The 23,580-nt window shown below is 52.0% G+C and overlaps 2 protein-coding genes across 3 annotated transcripts; both read right to left on the reverse strand.

Annotated features, from left to right (window-relative positions):
- Positions 1–4,785: 4,785 nt before the first annotated feature.
- S100P (S100 calcium binding protein P) lies at positions 4,786–8,462 on the reverse strand. Its single transcript, XM_025386074.1, has 2 exons — positions 8,229–8,462; positions 4,786–5,060 (listed from the first exon to the last, which is right to left on the reverse strand). The coding sequence occupies exons 1-2, from the start codon at positions 8,430–8,432 to the stop codon at positions 4,911–4,913; spliced, it is 354 nt and encodes a 117-aa protein (XP_025241859.1). The 5' UTR covers positions 8,433–8,462; the 3' UTR covers positions 4,786–4,910.
- A 12,350-nt stretch (positions 8,463–20,812) lies between these two features.
- LOC112624953 (putative MORF4 family-associated protein 1-like protein UPP) lies at positions 20,813–23,100 on the reverse strand. Of its 2 annotated transcripts, none has more exons than XM_025386071.1 (2): positions 22,153–23,100; positions 20,813–21,868 (listed from the first exon to the last, which is right to left on the reverse strand). In XM_025386071.1, the coding sequence occupies exon 1, from the start codon at positions 22,643–22,645 to the stop codon at positions 22,286–22,288; it is 360 nt and encodes a 119-aa protein (XP_025241856.1). In that variant the 5' UTR covers positions 22,646–23,100; the 3' UTR covers positions 20,813–21,868; positions 22,153–22,285. The 2 variants fall into 2 exon arrangements, with proteins under 2 accessions (XP_025241856.1, XP_025241858.1); XM_025386073.1 differs by having other exon boundaries at positions 22,222–22,901.
- Positions 23,101–23,580: the final 480 nt, after the last annotated feature.

Genomic DNA, 23,580 nt, shown 5'->3' on the forward strand with positions numbered 1-23,580 from the left:
CTGTAAGCCCAGCTACTCAGGAGGCTGAGGCAGGAGAATCGCTGGAACTTGGGAGGTGGAGGTTGCAGTGAGCCAAGATGGCGCCATTGCGCTCCAGCCTGAGAGACAGTGAGACTACGTCCCCCCCCCGAAAAAAAAGTATTCTTAAAAAGTGAAAAAAAAAAAAAAAAACTCTATAGTGGAAAAGCCTTTGATTTGACCAGTGGGAGCCCATTCAAGCTGGCTGGTGTGTCTTTTTGACATATCCCAGTTATTCTTTGAACACACTCTTGCTTTGTGTCACAGCCAGATAGATGTTCTAGATATATCTTGTGCTTTCCATGTCCCAGTTCTGGGATAATACGGCTATTTCTTCAAGCACCATCTTAAGTGAACAAAGTAAATGTGATCAGCAATGGGACAACTTGAAATTTTGTGCCATTTGATATGATGCAATGAGTAGAACACTGCATCGCTTCCAAGACATTCTTGCCGAAGATACATACGCTGGGCCGAATCATGAGGAAACATCAGCCAAATTTAAACTGAAGGAAATTCTACATATGGGGGAAGCCTGTGATTTTCAAAAGTGTCAAGGTCATAAAAGTCTGAGAAAAACTAAGGAATTGTACCTGATTAAAGAAGACCAAGGAGATTTGTCAACTAAATGCAGAAATGATGCTTTTTTGCTACAAAAGTGACCTTTTTGTTTTATAAAAGACATTATGGCCGGGCGTGGTGGCTCATGCCTGTAATCACAGCACTTTGGGAGCCCAAGGCGGGTGGATCATGGAGTCAAGAAATCAAGACCATCCTGGCCAACATGGTGAAACCCCATCTCTACTAAAAATAAAAAAAAATTAGCTGGGTGTGGTGGCACGTGCCTGTAGTCCCAGCCACTCAGGAGGTTTCAGTGAGCTGAGATCATGCCAATGCATTCCAGTTTGGCTTAAGATTCAGTGGTAGTGATGTGTCAGTGTTGATTTTCTCACTTTGATGGTGGCATTGTGGTGATTAGGAGAATCTTCCTGTGTGTAGGATGTACACACTAATGCATTGAGGGGTGGTGCATCAGCTTATTCTTAAATCATTCAGAAAGATATTTGTACTGTACTTCTAACTTTTCCATAAGTTTGTTATTTCTGTAAGTTTCAAATTTTAATTCAGAATTGTTGGCCAGGCGCGGTGGCCCACACCTGTAATCCCAGCGCTTTGGAAGGCTGAGGCGGGTGGATTACCTGAGCTCAGGAGTTGAGTTCGAGACCACCCTGGGCAACATGGTGAAACCCATCTCTACTAAAATACAAAAAATTAGCGGGGTGTGGTGGCATGTGCCTGTAGCCCAGCTACTCCGGAGGCTGAGGCAGGAGAATCGTTTGAACCTGGAGGCAGAGGTTTCAGTGAGCTGAGATTGTGCCACTGCACACCAGCTTGGGCTACAGAGTCTCAAAAAAAAAAAAAAAAAAAAAAAAAAAAGAATTGTGCTTGTTGAGCAGTTAGGTAGGCCATGGCAATCCCAGCACCCAAACATCTGACATTCTGGAGGGTGGAAATGCGCTGGCTAAGTAAAGGAGGGAGCTTAGCCCGAGCAGCAATTCTGCAAAGCAGCTGCAGGTGGCGCTGGCGAGTTCTCAAGAGCCAGGAGAGCCTCAGGTGGCTGCCGCTCTACAGGAAAGCATCACAAAGGAGACTGGCTGCCCCATTGGTTTCCAAGCGGGGCAGTGGAGAAACACTTGGTTAAATATTTTGTTTAAAAAAGAATTATAGGCCGGGCGCGGTGGCTCACGCCGGTAATCCCAGCACTTTGGGAGGCTGAGACAGGCGGATCAGCTGAGGTCAGGAGTTTGAGACAAGCCTGGCCAATATGGTGAAATCCCATCTCTACTACAAATACTAAAATTAGCCGAGTATGGTGGCGGGAGCCTGTAATCCCAGCTACTCGGGAGGCTGAGGCAGGAGAATCACTTGAACCCAGAAGGCAGAGGTTGCAGTGAGCTGAGATCGTGCCATTGCACTGCAGCCTGGGTGACGGAGCGAGACTCCTTCTCAAAATAATAATAATAGTAATAATAATAAAATGAAAATTCTGGCAGCAACCCAACTGTCCATCAACAGATGAATTAGCAAGATGAGTTAGCAATTAGCAAGTTTGTTGCATACACATAGTAGACTATTACTCAGCCTTACAAAGGAAGAAATTCTAACACATGTTACAACACGGATGAACGTTGAGGACATGATGCTGAGTGAAATAAGGCTATCACAAAAGGACAAATCCTGTGTGATTTCAGTCATATGACGTTCCTAGAGTCAAATTCATAGAAACAGAAAGTGGAATTGTCAGGGCCAGTGGCCAGAGGAGGAGATGGAGAGTGAGTGTTTAGTGGGGATAGAGTTTTGGTTTTACAAGATGGAAAGAGTTCTGGAGACTGACTGCACAGCAATGTGAGTACACTTAACACTGCTGAACTGTACACTTGGAAATGGTTAGGATGGTAAATTTTATGTTGATGCCACAATAAAATATTATCCTTTGATCCAGTAATCCTAGGTAAAAAGTGGAATTTGATTTTGAGAAATCATTTGAGCTTGAGACAAAGCTTTGGCCAGGCACAGTGGCTCATGCCTGTAATCCCAACACTTTTGAGGCTAAGGCAAGAGTGTTACTTGAGGCCAGGGATTTGAGACCAGCCTGGGCAATATAGCAAGACCCCATCTTACAAAAAACAACAACAAATAAAAACCCAAAAGAAAGCTTTATACATGAAAATGTTAATTGTAGCATACTTTCTAAAAACAAAAATAGGAACATACATTCTCAAAAATATGAAGAACAGTACCTTTAACAATGAGCAGACGATGGTGCCCTCATTCCAATAAATTCCTTGCAGCCATTAAAACCTACTGTTTAGGGGCTGGGTGCATTGGTTCAAACCAGTAATCCCAGCATTTTGGGAAGCTGAGGTGAGAAGATCACTTGAGCTCAAGAACACCAGATCAGCCTGGGCACCAGAGTGAGATCCCTGTCTCTGCAAAAAAAAAAAACAACAAAACAATTAGCTGGGTGTGGTGGCGCATGCGTGTAGTCCCAGCTACTCAGGAGGCTGAGGTGGGAGGGTCACTTGAGCCCAGGAGATCAAGGCTGTAGTGAGCTGTGATCGCGCCACTGCACTCCAGCCTGGGCAACAGAGTGAGACCCTGTCTCAAAACAAAAGGAAACAAAACAACAAAATGACAACAGCAACCAAAAAAATCCGTACTGTTTGGGCCTGGCTTTTGCTTCATGCAGAACTGGTGTAAACTCCAGAGAAGTGACTGTGGACTTTACCTCCAGGACCGAGGCATCTGCATCCTGCTCAGAAGACCCTGAACAGAAATCAATGACAGAGCACCATGGGAGGCTGCCGTCTTGGGGCAGGGAATTGAATTCCAAACCAGACGTAATCTCCCATTTGGTGCAGAGCAAGAAGCTAGGATGAAATGAAAGAAAGATTGAGGAGGGATGGACCCTGTCGTCTCCATAAGGAAAGGTCAGGAATTACCAAGACCCGTCAGAGATTACCCAGGAAGGACACTGGAGGAAGTGGCACGCTATTGTTTTCCTGCTCCAGTAGTCCGGTTCTTAGTCACAAAGCACAGAAATCCAGCCTAGGTGATTGATTTACAAAAGACTTCTTTCTTTTAAGAGTCCTGGAGGATGATGTTCATAGCTACATAGCCAGAAACCTCCCATATGGCACTGCTGTAAAACCCATAAGAGGTTTTTCAGGTCCCTGCCTGTTTGTGTCAGTTGTCCAATTCCAAGCCTGGGGTGAGAACAGAGTCTCGGAGAGCCCCAGTCAGGTGCCTGCACCCCAGCTATGAGAGAGGCTGGGAAGTGAGAGCTCTGCCTCCCCACAAAACTGATAAGCTGGGTGGTTTGTCATTTACGGGACGGCAGCTAATTTGTTAAACAGCAAGAAAAAAGAAAAACAGGCTGGGTGTGTGTCTCATGCCTGTAACGTCTACACTTTGGGAGGCTGAGGTGGGAGGATCATTTGAGCCCAGGAGTTCAAGACCATCCTGGGCAATATGGCAAAACCCCGTCTCTACAAAAAATTAGCCAGCCGTGGTGGTGCATACTCATGGTCCCAGCTACTTGGGAGGCTGAGGCAGGAAGATCGCTTCAGCCCAGGAGTTTAGGATTGCAGTGAGCCTCGAGACCATCCTGGCTAACATGGTGAAACCCCGTCTCTACTAAAAAATACAAAAAATTAGCCAGGCATGGTGGTGGGCGCCTGTAGTCCCAGCTACTCGGGAGGCTGAGGCAGGAGAATGGCGTGAACCTGGGAGGCAGAGCTTGCAGTGAGCTGAGATCGCGCCATTGCATTCCAGCCTGGGGGACAACAGTGAGATTCCATCTCAAAAATAAATAAATAAATAAACAATAAAAGTATGTTACTTGAAAGAAACACGCTGCTTGGAGAGATGGAGGGGCCCAGGTTCAATGGGTGGCTACGTGACCGACTAAATGAATTGCTAAGTAGATGAATACATGGATGTGTGTACCCGAGCCTCCCTCAGGTTCAGGACATGGTGGCATTCACACGGCAGAAGATGGGACTGCGTCTCAGTGGGCACTCAGAAGATGGCCAACAAATGGATTCTTATCGACTGCCCCATCTTCTTCATCTGTCTCACCACTGTAGGCAGGCAAGAGTAATGAAATGACAGATTAATGAAATGACAGATTTAATTAGTGAATTCTGTTTTGTGGGGAGAGGACACTGAAGTTTTAAGGAATAGCCAGTTTCTGTGAGACCAGGATCATTTCATGAGCATTTATTCATCTGAGGTAGATGAGCAGGCTCAGTCTAGGGGAATAATTGCCAACAAACACTTTTGGGAAGCCTGGGGCCATGGCTCTGCCAGGAATCTGCATCTCCAGGGCATCATTTGAGTCCTGCCTTCTCAAAGTACTTGTGACAGGCAGACGTGATTGCAGCCACGAACACGATGAACTCGCTGAAGTCCACCTGGGCGTCTCCATTAGCGTCCAGGTCCTTGAGCAGTTTATCCACGGCATCCTTGTCCTTTCCACTCTAGAGGAGAGAGAGGACCAAGGTCAGCAGCGAGGCCCTGTGCAGGCCTCAGCCTCCACCAAGCACCACTGCTGGGCAGGAGCAGGGCACCCACATCTGCATCACCTTTGCTATCATTCAGGCTCAGGGCCAGGGCCAGCTGTGTATAGCAGACACATGGCATTCCTGGCCTTATCTTGTGAGCTGCCTTCAGCTATCTGGCATGACATGAACTAACTCGTAATGTTATTAGAGCAAATGGGAACTGTGTTGTGCTCTGCGAGAAGGAGTTTCAGTTTTAGTTTTTGCAGGGGGTTGTCTTTGGATTTGTAATGTGCTTTACAGTGATGGCTGTTCTCAGGAAATGCGTCCAGTCCTTGCTCTTATATTTTTGTGCACTGCTAACGTCATGGGCATCCCATCTCATGCTGGCACTGAACTAGCTGCTTACACAAACATGAACTCCTCAACACCACCAGGCACGGCAGAGGCATCGCCCTGTTACAGATGAAGACGATAAGGCCCAGAGGGCCCAAGGGGCCTGCCCTGAGTTCACACAGGGAGCCAGGGAAAGCCAGGGTTGAGCCCCAGGTGTGGAGTGAGCACGGAGCACCCTGAGCCCTGTTATTCCTCTCTGCTTGGGTACCCTGGCTTGGGGTCCCAAGCTCTCAGGTCTTCTTTGAGAAGGCCAGGCCGGCAGGGCTCTCAGAGCCTGCCCATGTGATGGCAAAGCATTCTCACTATGGGACCAAGCGGGACCAGGATGCAGATCTGAACAGCAGCAGCAGGGGGTGCTGATGACCCAGCCCTGGGCCAGAGAGCCGTGTGTCCAGGTGGAAAAAAAAACAATTAAAATTGGTAGACACAGATCGTCTGACCAAGACACAACTGTGTGCATGAAAACCTTAGTGACAGCATGGTTTGCAATAGCAAAAGTAAGGCAGGGAAGTATAAATTCAATAGCAAACAAATAGTGGTTTGGCCACGTCACAATACGCTGCGGCCATTTCAGGTGATGTTTACAAAGTTTGTAGCCAGTCACCTTGTATTTACAAACCTCCAACTGTGGGGCCTGGGCTGGGCATGGAGCAGATAAGGCCACAAGGCCAGCCCAGCCCTGCCCTCAGGCAGATATTGTTCTCTGACTCCGACTCCAGCTTTGCTAGGCTTCAGCAGCATCTGGAGGCAGGGCTGAGAAGGACACCCGGGGCCTCCCTGAGGTGATTCTTTTTTTTTTTTTTTTTTTTTGAGACGGAGTCTCGCTCTGTCACCCAGGCTGGAATGCAGTGGCGCGATCTCGGCTCACTGCAAGCTCCGCCTCCCGGGTTTATGCCATTCTTCTGCCTCAGCCTCCCGAGTAGCTGGGACTACAGGCACCCACCACAATGCCCGGCTAATTTTTTGTATTTTTAGTAGAGACAGGGTTTCACTGTGTTAGCCAGGATGGTCTCGATCTCCTGACCTCGTGATCTGCCTGTCTCGGCCTCCCAAAGTGCCGGGATTACAGGTGTGAGCCACCGCGCCTGGGATCCCTGAGGTGATTCTAATGTAACACAAGTTTGAGGACCCCCAGCTTAGCCATTGCTTCTCAAAGTGTGTTCCCAGGACACCTGCGCTTCCCCACACCCCAGTGTCTTGGATCAAAGTCCTCATGGGTTCAATTCTCATCCTTTGATGATTATCAGAACACCCCGAGCCCCAAGCCCAAGTTCCCAGGATGGGGCTGGGGTGTTTAATGAACATCAGAGTTTGAGATTTTATGCTGTAATGTTAAGCTCACAAAGAAATTAAGCTGCATATAAATCCCACTCACAGCAACGTTCACATGGGGAAAAGACTGGAAGGGAGAGGAAGAGTCTGTATTCCAGGGGGGATTTCTTCCCTCCATATTTATCTGTTTTTACATTTTCTACCAAAAACAGAACTTTATTTTTAAAAGATACCTTTACAGAATTTACATTTAGAAAATAGAATGAGGCCAGGTGTTGGGGCTCACGCCTGTAATCACAGCACTTTGAGATGCCGAGGTGGATGCATTGCCTAAGCCCAGGAGTTTCAGACCAGCCTGGGCAACATGGTGAGACCTTGTCTCTAAAAAAAAATACAAAAATTAGCCGGCTGTGGTGACATGCACCTGTAGTCCCAGCTACTTGGGAGGCTGAGGTGGGAGGATCACCTGAGCCCAGGGAGGCAGAGGCTGCGGTGAGCTGTGATCCTGCCACTGCACTCCAGCCTGGGCGACAGAGTGACAGCTTGTCAAAAAAAAAAAAAGAAAAAAAGAAAGAAAAGAAAAGAAAAGCAGCAATGTTCCGAAGTGTTTCATGTCTTTGAAGTGATTCTAGGGCTGAAAATGTCAGGCTTTCATTTTCGATTATCAGCATCCATGTGGGTCAGCCCCTTAGACGGTAGGTCAGGTCGGCAGAATCTGGTGGGGCCCAAAGGGGAGGGGAAGGAAGGAAGAAAGTGGGGGAGTGAGAAAGAAGGAGAGGACAGGGGTCAAAGAGAAGGGGAAACGGAGAGGGGAGGGCTTCTGTTCAGCCCAGACGGAGGCTGCCCCAGGTGGAAGGAAGCTGGTCTTGGCCGCCCCAAGGGGCCTTCTGTGAGGCTCAGGCCAGTGGCTTCTCCCTGGCAGGGAGCCCAAGGGAGGTCCGCAGCTCTGCGCAGACAGGTGCCAGGATGGAGCCTCCTCCTGTCCTTCCTGCCGGCCCTACTAATACCAGGCAACAAGGGGCCTGGGGATGGGAGCAGGGAAGGCGGACAAGTGGGAGGTGGAGCTGGGGCGTTTATGGCCGGCAGCCTTGGAGGACAGCCCCGAGGGTTCGAGGGCTTGGCAAACTTGCAAATGGCGGCCCTGGATTGCATTCCGCCCCTGCCCCCACTGCACAGGTTTGAGTCCCACTCTCCCACCAGGCCTGTCACAAATACACTGGGGTCAACTCCATGTTTCAGGGATCAAGCTGACCATACCCTCTCCCTGCTCAGATGCTCCGGCGTCCCCTGCCTTGATGCCAAGGTGGGTCCATTCCTTGGCTGGGCTTCTAGGGCATTTCAGGATCTGTCCCTCTTGCCTCTGAGCCCCTTGACTGCCGACCCGACCCCACCCCACCGCAGCTCTCGGCCCTCTGCCTGCCACGCCTTCCCCTTCTTCCCCAGGCCCTGCTGAGTCCAGCACTGCTGGCCTGGGCTCACCTGCAGGAAGCCGGGTAGCTCCTTCTCCATCAGCACCTTGAGCTCCCCCTTGGTCAGGGTCTGCGTGCTGCCCTCGCTGCCTGAATATCGGGAAAAGACGTCTATGATCATGCCCATGGCTGTCTCCAGTTCCGTCATGGTGCTGGATTCAGACAAACCTTCCTCCTGGGGGCTGGCAGGGCCGAGAAAATGTCGCACTGGCATCCTCTTGTGCTTTATAAGGCAACCTCATATTGACACAGAGGGTGGGACAGTGGGGTTGGGACATTCAGGAAGTCCTGCCCCTCCCCATTCATGTGCTCAGTTCTGATGAAATGCATGGTTGTGATGACCTTTCTGGAACCTTTCTCCCAGCCAAGGCCCAGGGTGTGGGCTGCCTCCAGGCATCCGCATTTTACAGTGTTCACCTGTGTCTTGGGGCCATCACTGAGCCACAGTGGTGTCCTCATCCCTGGCCCTCCCTGGGTAAGCGGCCACGGGGTGAGTGTGTGAGGAGTGAGTGGTGACTCCGTGGCCCTTTGTGTCAACATCAGAGTGTTCTGGCACCAGCGTGCTGACACGAGGAGACGTCTGAGAGTGAATTCACACTGGGCGTGTGTGTGAACACGGATCTGCCCCGTCACCCCTTTCTTAGAACACCCTGTGTCCTTCAGAGGCCCAGCTTCCACCTCAATCGCGCTGGCTCCTCCCCTGTGGGGCCAAATGGAAAACTCCCCTTCATCCTCTGGGAGTTCACTGAAAATCAACGGGCAAAAGGCAGATGAATAGGAGAAGAGCATAACAGATGTATTTGATGGTTGCTTATGTGGCATGGCAGCCTTCAAGATGAAGACCCAAGGATCTGGGGGAAACTGTCCATGTTTACAAACATAAACACAGTTCAGCAAAGTATGGAAATATGATTGGACACAAAAGTAAGGCCGGACGCTCATAAACCAAGAGGAAAACCCGGCCGGACTCTCGTAGACCAGGAGGAGAACCCGGCAGGGCCTGTCGGGTCAGATTCCCTGCGGCCTCTCTGAGCAGCTCTCCTTCCTTCTAGGTGTGGGGTAAGACCCTCTCTGGAATGGAGCTCTTGTGACCTACAGTCAAATAAAGCAGGCCAGAGGGTTTCTTTAGGCTGGTTTCTACACAGAAAGGGGAGGGAGTGGAGAACTGGAGTCGTATTTCTGGGTTTTACGGCAGGGTTTGGGGAAGCCTCTCAGAGGAGCAGGAGGGGTTGGAGACAGGAGGGTGGGAGCAGAACAGAGAAACTTTTGCTTCCGAGGTTTACATGTTGGGGTGTTATTTTTTGAGCCCTGGCACTTACCAAACCCAGAGCAGTCACAGGGCTTAGACAGCACGAAGGCTCCTGGGACCTCGGGGCAGAGTCAGGGACTCTGGTCTCAGGCACGGTAGCACCCCTCCCCATCTCTATAGTGGAGGCACTCAGAGGGCCTGTGCATGGGAGGCTGAGAGAGTCCTGGAGAGCGCCGAGGTAAGGAGCATGGAGGTAGGGGCCTGTGTTCACATCCTGCCCCAGTCAAAGTAGGCCCACACTCAAAGGCCTCTCTCGGTAGAGACCTTCCAGAGGGTCAGCCTCCAGCAAGTTCCCTAACCTCTCCCAACACAGCCTCCACCAGCACATGGGCCAGGCCTGTGTCCGCGGGGCTGTGGCTCCACACAGAAAACCCTTGGTGCACACGGGAGCAGCAGGTCTCACAAGAGCCGGCTTTCTCAGAACACACTGCCTCTGCCCAGGTGTCCTGCAGGGGAGGCTCAGAGTGGCCCCACTGGTGACCCCTTGGGGAGCAGGCACAGGTCCATTCTGCTCACTCCTGAGCTGGGAAGTTCCCTCTTGGGATAAGGTCGCACAGCACAGGCCACCATCCTACCACCTCAGCCAGAGGATCAGGAGAGAGAAGGAGACTCCCTGCCCCAGAGGCAGAGCTCCGCAGGAAGCGCGTTCACTGCGAGATATATATACATATATACACATATATATGTATATACGTGTGTGTGTATATGTGTGTGTGTATATATATATACACGTGTGTGTGTGTGTATATATATTTTTTTTTTTTGAGACAGAGTCTCGCTCTGTTGCCCAGGCTGGAGTGCAGTGGTGTGATCTCAGCTCACTGCAAGTTTCACCTTCCGGGTTCAAGCGATTCTCCAGCCTCAGCCTCCTGAGTAGCTGGGACTACAGGCGTGTACCACACCAGGCTAATTCTTTTGTATTTTTAGTAGAGACGGGGTTTCACCATGTTGGCCAGTCTGGTCATCACTTTGTTTTAAAATTTTTATCTATTTATTTTATTTTTATTTATTTTTTGAGACGGAGTCTCGCTCTATCACCCAGGCTGGAGTGCAGTGGCGCCATCTTGGCTCACTAAATGTCATGCGCATCCGTGTGAAGAGTCCGTGTGAAGAGACCACCAACCAGGCTTTGTGTGAGCAACATGGCTGTTTATTTCACCTGGGTGCAGGGGGACTGAGTCCGAAAAGAGTCAGTGAAGGGAGATAAGTGTGGGGCTGTTTTATAGGATTTGGGTAGGTAAAGGAAAATTCCAGTCAAAGGGGGCTTGTTTTCTGGCGGGCAGGAGTGGGAGTCACAAGGTGCTCAGTGAGGGAGCTTTTTGAGCCAGGATGAGCCAGGGACAAGATAATGTCATTGCTTAAAGCAAGGACCGGCCATTTTCACGTCTTTTGTGGTGGAATGTCATCAGTTAAGGCGGGGCAGAGCATTTGCACTTCTTTTGTGATTCTTCAGTTACTTCAGGCCATCTGGGCATATACGTGCAAGTCACAGGGATGCGATGGCTTGGCTTGGGCTCAGAGGCCTGACACTGCAACCCCTGCCTCCCGGTTCAAGTGATTCTCCTGCTTCAGCCTCCTGAGTAGCTGGGATTATAGGCACGCACAACCTCACCCAGCTAATTTTTTTATTTTTAGTAAAGATGGGGTTTCACCATGTTGGCCAGGCTGGTCTTGAACTCCTAACCTCAAATGATCTGCCCACCTCGGCCTCCCAAAGTGCTGGAATTACAGGCATAAGCCACCGTGCCCGGCCCCGTTTATTTATTTTTAGAGACAATGTCTTGCTTTCTCACCCAGGTTGGAGTGCAGTGGCACAATCACGGCTCACCGCAGTCTCCAACTCCTGGGCTTAAGTGATCCTCCCAACTCAGCCTCTCCAGTAGCTGGGACTACAGGGGCGCTCCACCACGCCCGATCACTCACTTTAATCTTTCACCGCTGTGGGAGGAAGGATCAGGACATCCATCAGGTGGAAACTGCTGCACCCCCCGACCTGCTCAGGCCACTGGAGTGTCACCAAACCACCAGGGCTGCCCCTGTTGGAGTAACTCACCTGGGTAACTCTGGGGACAAGCCCCCTTGGAGACTCTTCTCAGGAGGGAGGCGGCATTTTCCAAGAAAGGGTTCAACTCAGACCTCTGAGTCAGAGGACTAAAGAGAAAATTATTCTGACTTTATTCAGGAATGTTGCTCTAGGAGTCCTGATTATTGCCATGTGGGGGAGTTGCCCTTGAGGCAGCTGGGAGTGGCTCACGCCTGTAATCCCAGCAATTTGGGAGGCCAAGGCAGGTGGATCACTTGACAGGAGTTCGAGACCAGCCTGGCCAACATGCGAAACCCCGTCTCTACTAAAACTACAAAAATTAGCCAGGCATGGTGGCGTGCACCTGTAATCCCAGCTACTCGGGAGGCTGAGGCAGGAGAATTGTTTGAGCCTGGGAAGTGGAGGTTGCAGTGAGCTGAGATCGCACCACTGCACTCCATCCTGGGCTACAGTGAGACTCTGTCGCAAAAAAAAAAAAAAAAAAAAAAAAGGCCAGATGAAGAGCTCAAACCACAAGTTTCCACATGTTAACCAGGGTAAAGAGCAACCGTTGACGGGAAGGGGCCCAGCAGTCAGCCCCCGGGAAGGCTAGGATGTGGCCCTGTTTTGGCAAGGCTGCCCTATTGCCACAGAGATGGGCAGGCAGGAGACATTCCCAGTCAGTCGGGCCCAGGTGGGGATCAGGAGGTTTCAGGAAGACACAAGTTATGCAGTGGGGCAGGTGAGGCTCGGCCTTTCCAGCCTGTCCTGAGTGTCATGAGAACAGCTCTGGAAGTGACTCCTCTGTCCTCTGGAATCTGGACCAGATGGGGCCTTCTCCGGATGTCTGTGTTCAGCAGATACGACAGAAAGCCACTTGAGTGTGGCCCCAGGTCCAGCACCAGGCCAAGCAGGTGGGGGCCATAAGTTGATCCGAGCTCTCCAGTCCCTGCCCTGGGCTGGGGGATGCACGATGAGCCAGGCTGGGATTCAGGCTGGGATCCCTGGGATCCAGGGAGTCATCGGCCACAGAGGGCGCCATGTGCACGGAGGATGTGGTGAAGGAGAGGTGACTGGGGAGGGAGAAGCAGGGAGGCCAGGAGGAGGGCGGGGCCTGTGCTGGGGGGTGAAGGGACCCATGCCTGGGAAGGGCACGGGGAGAGTGAAGTGGGAGTGGAGTGGGAGGCGGGCTTGGAGGAGTCGATGCCTTTGGGATGTGGGACAGTGAGGAACAAGGCACAAAGAACCAGTGTTCTGGGGAATCAAGAAGTTGGGATGGGCAGCAGGGGTCCAGTGTGGAGATGGGCTGGAGGGGGAGGAGGGCACCAACCAGGGAAGGCCCCCCAGGCTGGCCCCACAGAGGCTTGATCCTGTAGTTCTGGGCCTTGCAGCGCCAGCCACATGTCTGAGCTCCTGGGTGATTTTAAGAACTAGCTGTTGCCGGGCTGTATTCAGGCAGAGCTGCCCCTTTCAGTGGCCAGACTGGCCCAGCGCCTTCCAGGTGATCCTGTTGTGCCAGGTCAATGGTCTGGAGGGTTTTCAGGGGCAAGAGGCACCGTCACGTTTGCCCTTTTGAGGCCCACATGGCCGCTGGTGTGAGAGGCGGACGTGCACGGTGAGAAGGCAGTGAGGGGCTGCAGGGTGAGGAGCCCCCAGCCATGTGCAGTTCACAGTCCCTGCAGCGCCCGCCTGAAGACACTGGGAGCTGGTGGAGGCCTTGGCAGGAGCAGTAAACTGAAGGAAGAGGAGGGGCCTCACTCATCACCTGATGCGATCTCCATGCTTTGCAGAAGGGGAAACCGAGGCTCAGAGCGAGGAGCTTGCTCAGCAAGCCCAGGCCCCTCCACCCTGCCCACGTTTCCTGCACTGCACTGGATCAAACCGGTTTGATCCTTGATAATGCCTCAGACAAATATTTGAAGAGGGAGGAGGCTGAGAGAGGGGAGGAAATTAGTTTCTCAGGGACAGGCTGGACACAGGGGTCATGCACCAGGTAGCTGTGAGGGCAGGGGCAGCGTCTCACCTGAGGGACACAGCTCCTGGGGAGGGCCACAGAGACCCTGACAGTCTCATCTCACAGGCCTCCTTCTCCAGGCTAGAAACCAATGACTCATCTCTCAGGCTCTCTAGCAGCCAGTAGGGCCCACACACCACAGTTCTGGTCAAATGTTTCCCTGAGGGCTACGGAGCCTGGCCTTGCTGAATACAGGAGGAGGCCCTCAGCCCTCTGCTTTCTTCCTGCACGAATCCTGGGCGTGATCTCCCTCCGCTATGTGCAGCCACGTGGAGACGCTGTCGGGATTCTTGTTGCTGGTGACTGAGTATTCCCAACAGTTGTATTTTTTTGGGTTTTTTTTTTTTTTTTTTGAGACGGAGTCTCGCTGTGTTGCCCAGGCTGAAGTGCAGTGGCCGGATCTCAGCTCACTGCAAGCTCCGCCTCCCGGGTTTACGCCATTCTCCTGCCTCAGCCTCCAGAGTAGCTGGGACTACAGGCGCCCGCCACCTCGCCCAGCTAGTTTTTGTATTTTTTTAGTAGAGACGGGGTTTCACTGTGTTAGCCAGGATGGTCTCGATCTCCTGACCTCGTGATCCGCCCGTCTCGGCCTCCCAAAGTGCTGGGATTACAGGCGTGAGCCACCGCGCCCGGCCGGGGTGCATTATCTTACTGGACTTATTCAGGTTCAGCAGCCGTGACAGAGACCTTATAGCATTTACTTTTTCTGTTTTGTTTTGTTTTGAGACAGACTCTCACTCTGTCTCCCAGGCTGGAGTGCAGTGGCACCATCTTGGCTCACTGCCACCTCCGCCTCCCAGGTTCAAGCAATTCTCCTGCCTCAGCCTCCTGAGTAGCTGGGGTTACAGGTGCATGCCACCACACCCGGCTAATTTTTGTATTTTTTTTTTTTTGTAGTAGAGACAGGGTCTCACCATGGTGACCAGGCTGGTCTTGAACTCCTGACCTCAAGTGATCCACCCACCCCGGCCTCCTGAAGTGCTGGGATTACAGGCATGAACCACCACGCCCGGTCTTCTTATGGCATTTACTATCTGGCTCCTTAGCGAAAAATTTAATCCCTAATCTAGGGCAAAGTTTTCTCCAATCAGTCATCCTAGCAGTTCTGGCAGGGATACAGGCAGGGAGTACCATGCCCATCTTACGGGTGGGGAGAGATATTCAGAAAGGCCTGGTGCCCTCCCCACAGCTGTACAGCTCACAGATGCAGAGACACAATGGGAACGTATCTTCTGCTCACCTCCCTCCATCTACACCAGGCCCAGAGCAAAGAAATGCAAAGAACACTGCCCAGCCGCCCCACAGCCCCAGAACACTTGGTTTTATGAGCTCTGGATGGCAGCTGGGAATGTCTTCTTTTAACAAGGGCCCCCCTCTTCCAGCCACAGTTGTTGGACCTCTCAGGAGGGCTGGGCTGGTAGCATCCTGAGAATAATGAAAAAGTTGGGAAATGATGCTCCTTGGATTGGCCACTGACGAGACTGGTGCCTTCTCCAGTAAAGCGGACCTGCAGGATGAGTCCTCCAAAGGGACCTTAGTGGACTCTAAGTAGCACATCAAACATCCCCCCCCAATAAGGCTGTCCACCACGTGTCCCCCAGACTGCACACGGATAAGGGTTCTGAAGTTCCCACCTGTTATCATCTGTGCTCAGGGCCTCGAGAGGACTGCTGCCTGTGATCCGAGTGGGGCGAGAAAGGATCCACAGTGAGCCTGGGCTTCTGTGAGCTTCACTAAGAAACAGCACGACCATCCTTTAGTCGTGAACTGCACCTGCCTGCACACCTCCACGCTGCAGGCGCACCTGCTGAGTGCACTCGGGGCAGCCTGCTGAATGGCGGCGAGGGCTCTCCACCGTTAGCAGAGGGCTGCACAGGGGCTGGGGGCAGCCGGCAGGGGGAGCCCTTGCGCCCAGGGCACTGACGCCACTCGGGGAGGACAGAACTTGGCCTCCTTTTTGTGGAAGCTTTTCAGGCCAGCTCCCCAGAGGCCCTGGGGGAAAGGCTCATGGGTCAGGGCTCATAAACCATCATCATCCAACATGTAACTTCAGAACAAACTGGACTGCCCCAGGAGGGAGAGGGCCCCGAGAGGCCGCAGAAGGCTTGGCGGACTGAAGTGTGGGGAAAGCTGTATGAGGGGAGCCTAAGCTGCTTGGGGTGCCCTAGAACTTGAAGTTCAGGACTCTGGGGGAAAGCAGGGAGAGGGCTGGGGGTTTGGGGGGGTGGCATTTGGGTCGTGGTTGGAATGTTCCCAAAGGAAATGTTCTAGAAATGAAGTGTCCATGCAGGTGCACTCTGGCTGCTGGCTTCATTGAATTAGGTTGGGGATGGGGTTATGGGAACTGGCTGACACCAGAGAAGGGACTCTGCAAGGTGCAGAGGGAGGCAAGGACCTGCAGGCGGAGCTGCAGGGGCCACCCCGCCTGCTGCCTGCAGCTGTGCCACCTGCATCCCGTCTGTCCTGCAGCACCAGGTCAGTCCCGTCAGTTGGTGCAGCTGTCCACATCACACATGGTCACACACAGAAAGACACCCTCCCTTCAGCTACCTCTGCAGTGACCCTATTCCTCTGCCACGTCACAGCAGAACTTCTCCAAAGAATGCTTCGTGTTTTCTCTGTCCACTTTTACTATGGTTCAGCTGCAGCAGTGTCCCAGTCAGGGGATTAGACATGGGCAGAGGCCCTGGGGCCACACCACATGCTTGCCACGGCCAGGAAACAGCAAAGCAGCCAGGTGGCCAGGAGTGAAGGAGCACCGAGAAACTGGACTGGGGGGCCGCAGAAGCCTGCGCACTCTGCACTTTGTGGTCTGGGGCCCAGACTTCAATTCCATTCTAAGGGCTAAACACTGGAGTGACAGCTGAATTCTCAACCATAGAAGCCAAAGTTAGTGAAATAATATGTTAATGACACCAAGAGAAACTACTCGCCAACCTAAAATTATATACCCAGCAAAATTCTTTCAAGAAAGAGAGGAAACAAACCTGAGGAAGATAAGAGGACTGGTTTGTCAGAGTGCAGTGACTCAAGGGACCATATTAAGGAACTCTTCATTCTTCCATGTCTCAGAGTATATGTGCAACCATGACTGTGGGAATTAAGAAACACAGAAAAACGTGTCTGACTTACAGGACATGGAACAAATAATAAGACTGATGGGCACACCCTGACCCAAGTCCAGGATGCCTTTGAATACCCAAGAATTATGTTGTAATATGACATAATCAATGGGAAGAAAGATCAAATATCAATGTCATCTGCAGCAATCTTTATCCAGTTGTAGTCTCAGGGCATCTCTGGAACCCAGGAATCTTCTGCTAATGAGACTCTTAGTCCCAATATAGGACCTACTTGGAAGTGCTAGTGTGGCTAGACCATACAATGAAATTCCAAGTCTCTGAGAGGGCCTCAGATACCAGCCTTCAAGGTGCTACCTCAAGGAGCAAGGCTAAAACTGCCCAAGAGGTGGCTGGTTACTTTACATGAATCTGAGTCAAATGAAATGTCAAGGTTACAAGGAAACTCAAGAGAAAACACAGTGCAAATCTATCATTTTATGGTGGCCCCCAAAGAGATGGCCACAGGGTGAGTAATCAGCACAGCCAGGAATGGAACTGCCTTCCGGACCCCGGTCCACACCTTGTGTGCTGTCTGCAGTCTGGTGTACAGCGGGGTCGGGGCTCTTCCTCCCCAAGTGTGTTCCCTTCCTCTAGGCTCATACACAGGATATTGCCCTTGACTCCTAAGATGCAAAGTTCACGAACTCAGCTCTTACCATCATGGCACCCAAGATCCAAACCGCCTTCATCAAAGGAGTCAGGCAGGATGAGGAAACGTGCAAATGTAGAGGGCTGGGCCTCAGCTGTTCTCTGCTGACAGGATGGGGTCAGTTAGATTGGAACCTTTTTTTTTTTTTTTTTTTTGAGACGGAGTCTCGCTCTGTCGCCCAGGCTGGAGTGCAGTGGCCGGAACTCAGCTCACTGCAAGCTCCGCCTCCCGGGTTCCCGCCATTCTCCTGCCTCAGCCTCCCGAGTAGCTGGGACCACAGGCGCCGCCACCTCGCCTGGCTAATTTTTTGTGTTTTTTTTTTTAGTAGAGACGGGGTTTCACCGTGTTAGCCAGGATGGTCTCGATCTCCTGACCTTGTGATCCGCCCGTCTCGGCCTCCCAAAGTGCTGGGATTACAGGCTTGAGCCACCGCGCCCGGCCGGAACCTTTTTATTTTTTTATTTTTTGAGATGGAGTCGCGCTCTGTCGCCCAAGCTGGAATGCAGTGGCACGATCTCGGCTCACTGCAAGCTCCACCTCCTGGGTTCACGCCATTCTCCTGCCTCAGCCTCCCGAGTAGCTGGGACTACAGGCACCTGCCACCATGCCTGGCTAATTTTTTGTATTTTTAGTATAGATGGGGTTTCACTGTGTTAGCCATCATGGTCTCGATCTCCTGACCTCGTGATCTGCCCACGTCGGCCTCCCAAAGTGCTGGGATTACAGGCGTGAGCCACTGCACCCAGCCAGATTGGAACCTTCTACATACCTTCCCTTCCCCTGCCCACATCCCCACATGGCTTAAACCATGTAACACATGATCTGTGACCCCTCAGGGAAGGAGCCTTGTCTATTGCCTGGCTGGGCAGATACCACCCACCCTAGGCTTTGCTCACGCTCAGCACTTCTCACCCACAGGCAGGGGCTGCTAAGTGGCCATCTCACCCACTAGGGTGCAAACCCTCTGAAGGCAGCAGCTGTGCAAGAGGATGGCTGTCATGTCTACTCCAGGCCTGGCGCATGCTAAGTCTTCAGTACCTATTCAAAGAATACTTGAACAAATGAATCAATGACTCCAGTGCCAAGGAGCCAACTGCTCCTTGGTGTCCCAAGGACCTAGTATATCGCCAGCAAAACACACTGGATGAATACATCAACAAAGAAGTGAATCCATCCTATGACATCCACTGGTTGGTGTCCAGAAGACATCTGGAACATGGGACATGAGCAGAGGGTGGATGCCTGCATTCAGGCCCCTGAAACTCACTCAGCCTGAGCGACACCTCACACCTTGTCAGTCAAAGAGGGTCTGTCATGGAACATTCTATGAGGCCAGAAACTCAGTCCCAAGCTTGCTGCTGCAGCCCTCTCTCGAGTACTCAGCATTCTGAACCATTGGTTCGAAAACCATCATGACCCATGTGCCTGCTGGGGGTCGAGGAAGCAGACAGCGCACCAGGAGCTACTGATGTTGTGACAGAGCTTTGGCACCAGTTGAATTCTTCCAGGCAAGGTTCTGAGGCTCATTTTCTCTTTTGTTTTTGGCTGAAGTTTCCTCACCTGAACAATGGGGATAATAAAATGACCTCTGATATTTGTGAAAATTAGATAAGGTATGTTAAGTGCCTAATCCTAAGTGGATTCTTGTCATACAGGTTTTTGTTTTCTCATTTGCACATCCTCAGTGTCCTGACACTGGCGGGAGCTTAGGGAATTGGGCTGGGAGGTAACAGAGGCAATAGGCCAGTGCAAAATATTTCCCTTCTGGCCCCTTTGTGTGGTCTTTGACTTGTACCATTACTTAGACTTCTACTCCTTCCATCCCACTGACATCCTATAGAATGATGTTCCTCTTTATGAGTTTGCTAAAGCAAATTTAACAATCCCAGGGATATTGTTTTTAAAAAAGGAAAGGTATTTACCTGTAAGCACGCCTGCCTTACCTGAGACACAAGACTCAAAGACAGGTCTCCAGAAGGATCCCCCCATTCCCCACCGCCCTGTTTCCACCCACTGGTGGCCTCTGCAGGCCGCGCTAGGTCCCTGGCCTGTTTCGTGTTCCCTGTGCTTGGGGTGCTGTTTGTGTAGCTGCACCCATGCTTCCTGCTCAGAGCAAGAGTCAGTGGGTCTGAGGGGACTCCTCCCTAAGTCCTCCCACCAAACAGAGTAAGCACCTCTTTGCCTGTGAAAGTCCTTGTTTACATCTGCAGTCCCAAATGAATTTCTATTAAGAGAGCCACCCTTCACTTTCAAAAGTGGCCCAGTTTGTTTGACAAATGGTACTAAATAGGTGCTCAGGTCCCGAGCCTCAGAATGGTTGCTGAATCCTCTCGTGTCCACAGGCAGGCCCTCGGCACCTTCCCAATGCAGTCCACACCCGCCACCACCCACAGAGTTCGTGCTCCACTCTCCACACCGCCCCCCACTCCCTGCGCCGCCCCCCACTCCCCACGCTGCCCCCCACTCTTGTCCTTGTCTCCCACTATCAGGCCTGAGCACGGCAGCCACCTCTTCACAGATGGTCAGCTCCCATCGCTCCTCGGCTGGCAACCCCCCACCAGCTTCGCATCCAGCCACTTCTCCCTCTGACCTCAGTGCCCACCGCTTCCTCCCTTCCCACTGGGGCTTCATGCTGTTCCTCTCCTTTTTACCCTGCTTGATTCCTGTGCCTAGAAGACTCTTTCCCTAGACACTCATGTATATTCCACACATCAGCCTTCACTCAAATGTCGTATCAGACATGTCACCTGACCATGCAAATCAACTAGAAACCCCACACCCGATCCCCCAATGCCATTTTTCCCCCCACAGAACTTACACTATCTAATATGGGTACATATCATTTTTTTCCTGCTTTCCTCATTTAGGGGTTATCTAACAAATACTTAGGCAGCACTTACTATGGCCAGACACAATACTAACATCTTATGAATAACAGATCCAACTTTTTTTTTCTATTAGAGACAGGGTCTCACCATGTTGCCCAGGCTGATCTCAAACTCCTGGCCTCAAGCAATCCTCCTGCTCAGGCCTCCCAAAGAATTGGGATTAAAGGCACAAGCCACCGTGCCTGGCCCTCAGATCCAATTTTACAAGCACTCTGTTCAGTCAGGTAGCCTCAGCCTCTGTAGGTGCTCAATTTATGTGTTGAATCAAAGACCAGCACTGCGAACACTGTACTGTAATTATGTCTTCAGATCTGTCTCAACCCGCAAGATAGTCTCTCCAAGAAAGTCCTAGTGCCTGGCATAGTGTGGAGCTCTGTGGTCACCGGGAATACTAGTTGCCTGAATGGACTTCAGCTCTCCTAAGGCTGGGGCCAGACCACATGGCCTCATGAGGCACCCGCTTCCTACCCTAGGTCTGCTTTCTTCCCCTTCTGCAGCTCAAACCCCATTCTGGGCTACAGGCTTTGAACAACTCCTAAGTCAGAAGCAATTCACCTCCATTTGACAGTGACCACTATCAAGGAGAAACTCATTTTGAAAAATGTTTATTTATCTTACCTTTTCCTGGCCAAGTCAATTGCTTTGGTCATCTGCACAAAGAGTTTAAAAACTGGCTTTCAGCATTTGTTTTTCCAAGCAAAGGAACTTTATCACAACAAGGCAGAGGTCTGATTTTAGTCTCTGTGGAGTCTGGGCTCTAATGACCTAGGCTAGTCATCATCTAAGCCTGGAATGACTGTTTGGGACCCCCATGGCCAGCTTGAAGCTTTCCTTCCTCCGCCACTCTGGGCCCCTGAACAGGTCACATGCATTTGTGGCAGAGACTGTATTTTAACAAAGTTTACCCCAAAGTCAGCAAACACATGTACCTAGAACTCATCCCAATTGTAGGTTGCTCACCACACAGGTTACACGATGTGCACCGGTTAACATGTCATAGGAAAATTACATTCCAGGAAAAAGCAAAATGCTATAAAAACAACAACAACAAAAAACCACGCAAAACAGCTCTCCTCCTTTGATCTGATGGTCTGCAGAGGTCCTCAAGTCCATACACTGCCACTCTTCAAGACCAACCGTCCACTGGGCCTTCTCAATCTCATCCAAAGTCGTATTCACAACCTTGACTGGGGCTTGGGTTCTTGATGTAGCAGCTGCAATCATGTAGTGTCTTCTCTCTTGCAGAACTCTAACCTCAAGTCTCTCGTGAATCCCCAAATTCCAGGAAGCATAAAACAATTGCAAAGCACACGGTATGTATATTTCCAAACTTTGAAAATACAGTAAGATCACAGGAACAAATATGACCACGCAGCAGCGTACGTACCGTATAGGCCATATTCCTTTACGTGGGACGTTAATGAAAGCTGTCTTTTCCAAACTGAATGCACCTATTAATCAAAAAATACACCTGACCATCTAATGCTGAAGTCATCCGCCAGGATGGTACTGGAAATTGAGTGGCTAACGTGGAGAAAACGCAGGCAGAAAAACAGGGGAGACAAAACGAAAGGCTCTCTTGGTATGAGCCTGTCCAAACGGCCAGGAATCCTTATCAGGTGAACACGGTTCGTCAGTCGGCCACCTAAAGTACAAGTGGGAGAAATTCATCATCACAACATAAATTTTGAGCTTGATATTCTCATATCCAGGAGTCAAACAAACCCAACCGCCTGTGCACAATGCTACCACCTGCAGGAAGGTCATCGCAAACGCTCCAATCTCATAACATTCACAGGTTTCCAGCATGTACCTCCGCTTCACACCTCTCCCCCCCCCACCTACTGACAGAGCAGGTCTACGTCCTGCAAATACTTTAAGTGGTCATGACTCTTTACAACAACCTATCAAATTATTTTCTCTAATTACCTATGAAAAAAGAATGAAACCAACTCGGCGGAGAGAGTGGCACGGCTCTGCGCTCCCCTCCCTGCCTGCCCAGCGCCTTCCACGCGGGACACTCCCCGCCGGATTCGGCTCCTCCCCGCGCGACCCCGCCGGCTCAGCAGCACTCGCAGCCAGCGATCCGCTGGTGCAGCTCCACGATCCTTCTGCCCATCCGCGCCGCCTCCGCGGCCTTCCTCTCCGCCTCGGCGCACAGCCGAGCCACCCGCTCCTCCGCCTCCGCGCGCGGGCTGGGTACAGGGGCCCGGGCGCCCCGCTCCTCCGCCTCCACCTCGCTCTTGATGGCGTCGAGCAGGCTCTGGATCTCCAGCAGCTTCCTGCGGGCTCGCCAGTGCGCCCGGGCGCGCTCGCGCTCCAGGGAGGCCAGGTCCTCGCGGCCGGCGCGGGGCACCGGGCTCAGCGGGCTGCCCGGGTCCTCGCGGGGCTCCCGCGCCTCGTCCGCGTCCACAGGCCTCATCACGCCGCCGCCTCTTCCAGCCCGCGGGCCACGGCGGGGCTGCCCACCAGCAGCGAGCGCGGAAGCCTAGCTGTCACCAACGAACAGACTAGCAACAGGTTGCCCCAACTTTTCGCAGCGAGGACGGCGTCCAAAATGGGATAACAGCCGTCGGCCGGGGCGCTGCCACTGCGGCCCTTTTACGACACCCGGGGTCCTTTACCGCCACGCAGCGAGCAAGAACCGCATTCGGGGTCCCTCCTCGGCGGCCCTGCGCGCGGACGCGCACGCGCACTCGCGCACCCGCGTACCCCCGCACGCATGCGCACCCCGCGTCCCCGCCCGCACTAGGGCCGCTGCTCCCTGGGTGTTGATTCTAGGGCCACACTGCTGGAAGGTTGAAGTCGACTTCACGTTAGTTTAAGGAAATAGCTGACGCTGGTAACCGTTTCCCAAGCACTGCTCTAAGTTCCCAACATTCTAAATCATAAACACCCAGTCGGGGCGCGTGGCTCACGCCTATAATCCCAGCACTTTGGGAGGCTGAAGTGAGAGGATCGCTTGAGCTCAGGAGTTCCACACTGGCCTGGGCAACAAGGGGAAAAATCCTACAAAAGAACAGAAGAAATTAGCTGGGCGTGGTGGCGCGCGCCTGTAGTCCCAGCCGCTTGAGAGGCTGAGCCGGGAGGATTGCTTAAGCCCAGGAGGTCGAGACTGCAGTGAGCTCTGAACGCCTGATCGTGCCACTGCACCCCAGCCCAGTGACAGAGCGAGACCCTATCTCAAAATAAATAAATAAAAATAATAACCGAATTCAGTGGTCCTGTTAGAATATTCCAGGCTCCGCGAAGCCAGGCCCTCATAGCGTCGGGATTTGCCCCCCAGCCAGGGCCTCTGCTCCCTCTTGCTTCGGGCAAATGCTCCTGGAACACAGAGCTGCGGCCTAGGTGCTGATG

Source organism: Theropithecus gelada, chromosome 5 (assembly GCF_003255815.1).
Source record: "Theropithecus gelada isolate Dixy chromosome 5, Tgel_1.0, whole genome shotgun sequence".
NCBI lineage: Eukaryota > Metazoa > Chordata > Mammalia > Primates > Cercopithecidae > Theropithecus > Theropithecus gelada.

Coding starts and splice junctions, on each gene's coding strand:
- S100P (XM_025386074.1), bottom strand. CDS start 8,432: ATGCCAGTGCGACATTTTCTCGGCCCTGCCAGCCCCCAGGAGGAAGGT. Junction 5,061..8,228: donor AGCTACCCGGCTTCCTGCAG/GTGAGCCCAGGC, acceptor TCTCTCCTCTAG/AGTGGAAAGGACAAGGATGC.
- LOC112624953 (XM_025386071.1), bottom strand. CDS start 22,645: ATGAGGCCTGTGGACGCGGACGAGGCGCGGGAGCCCCGCGAGGACCCG.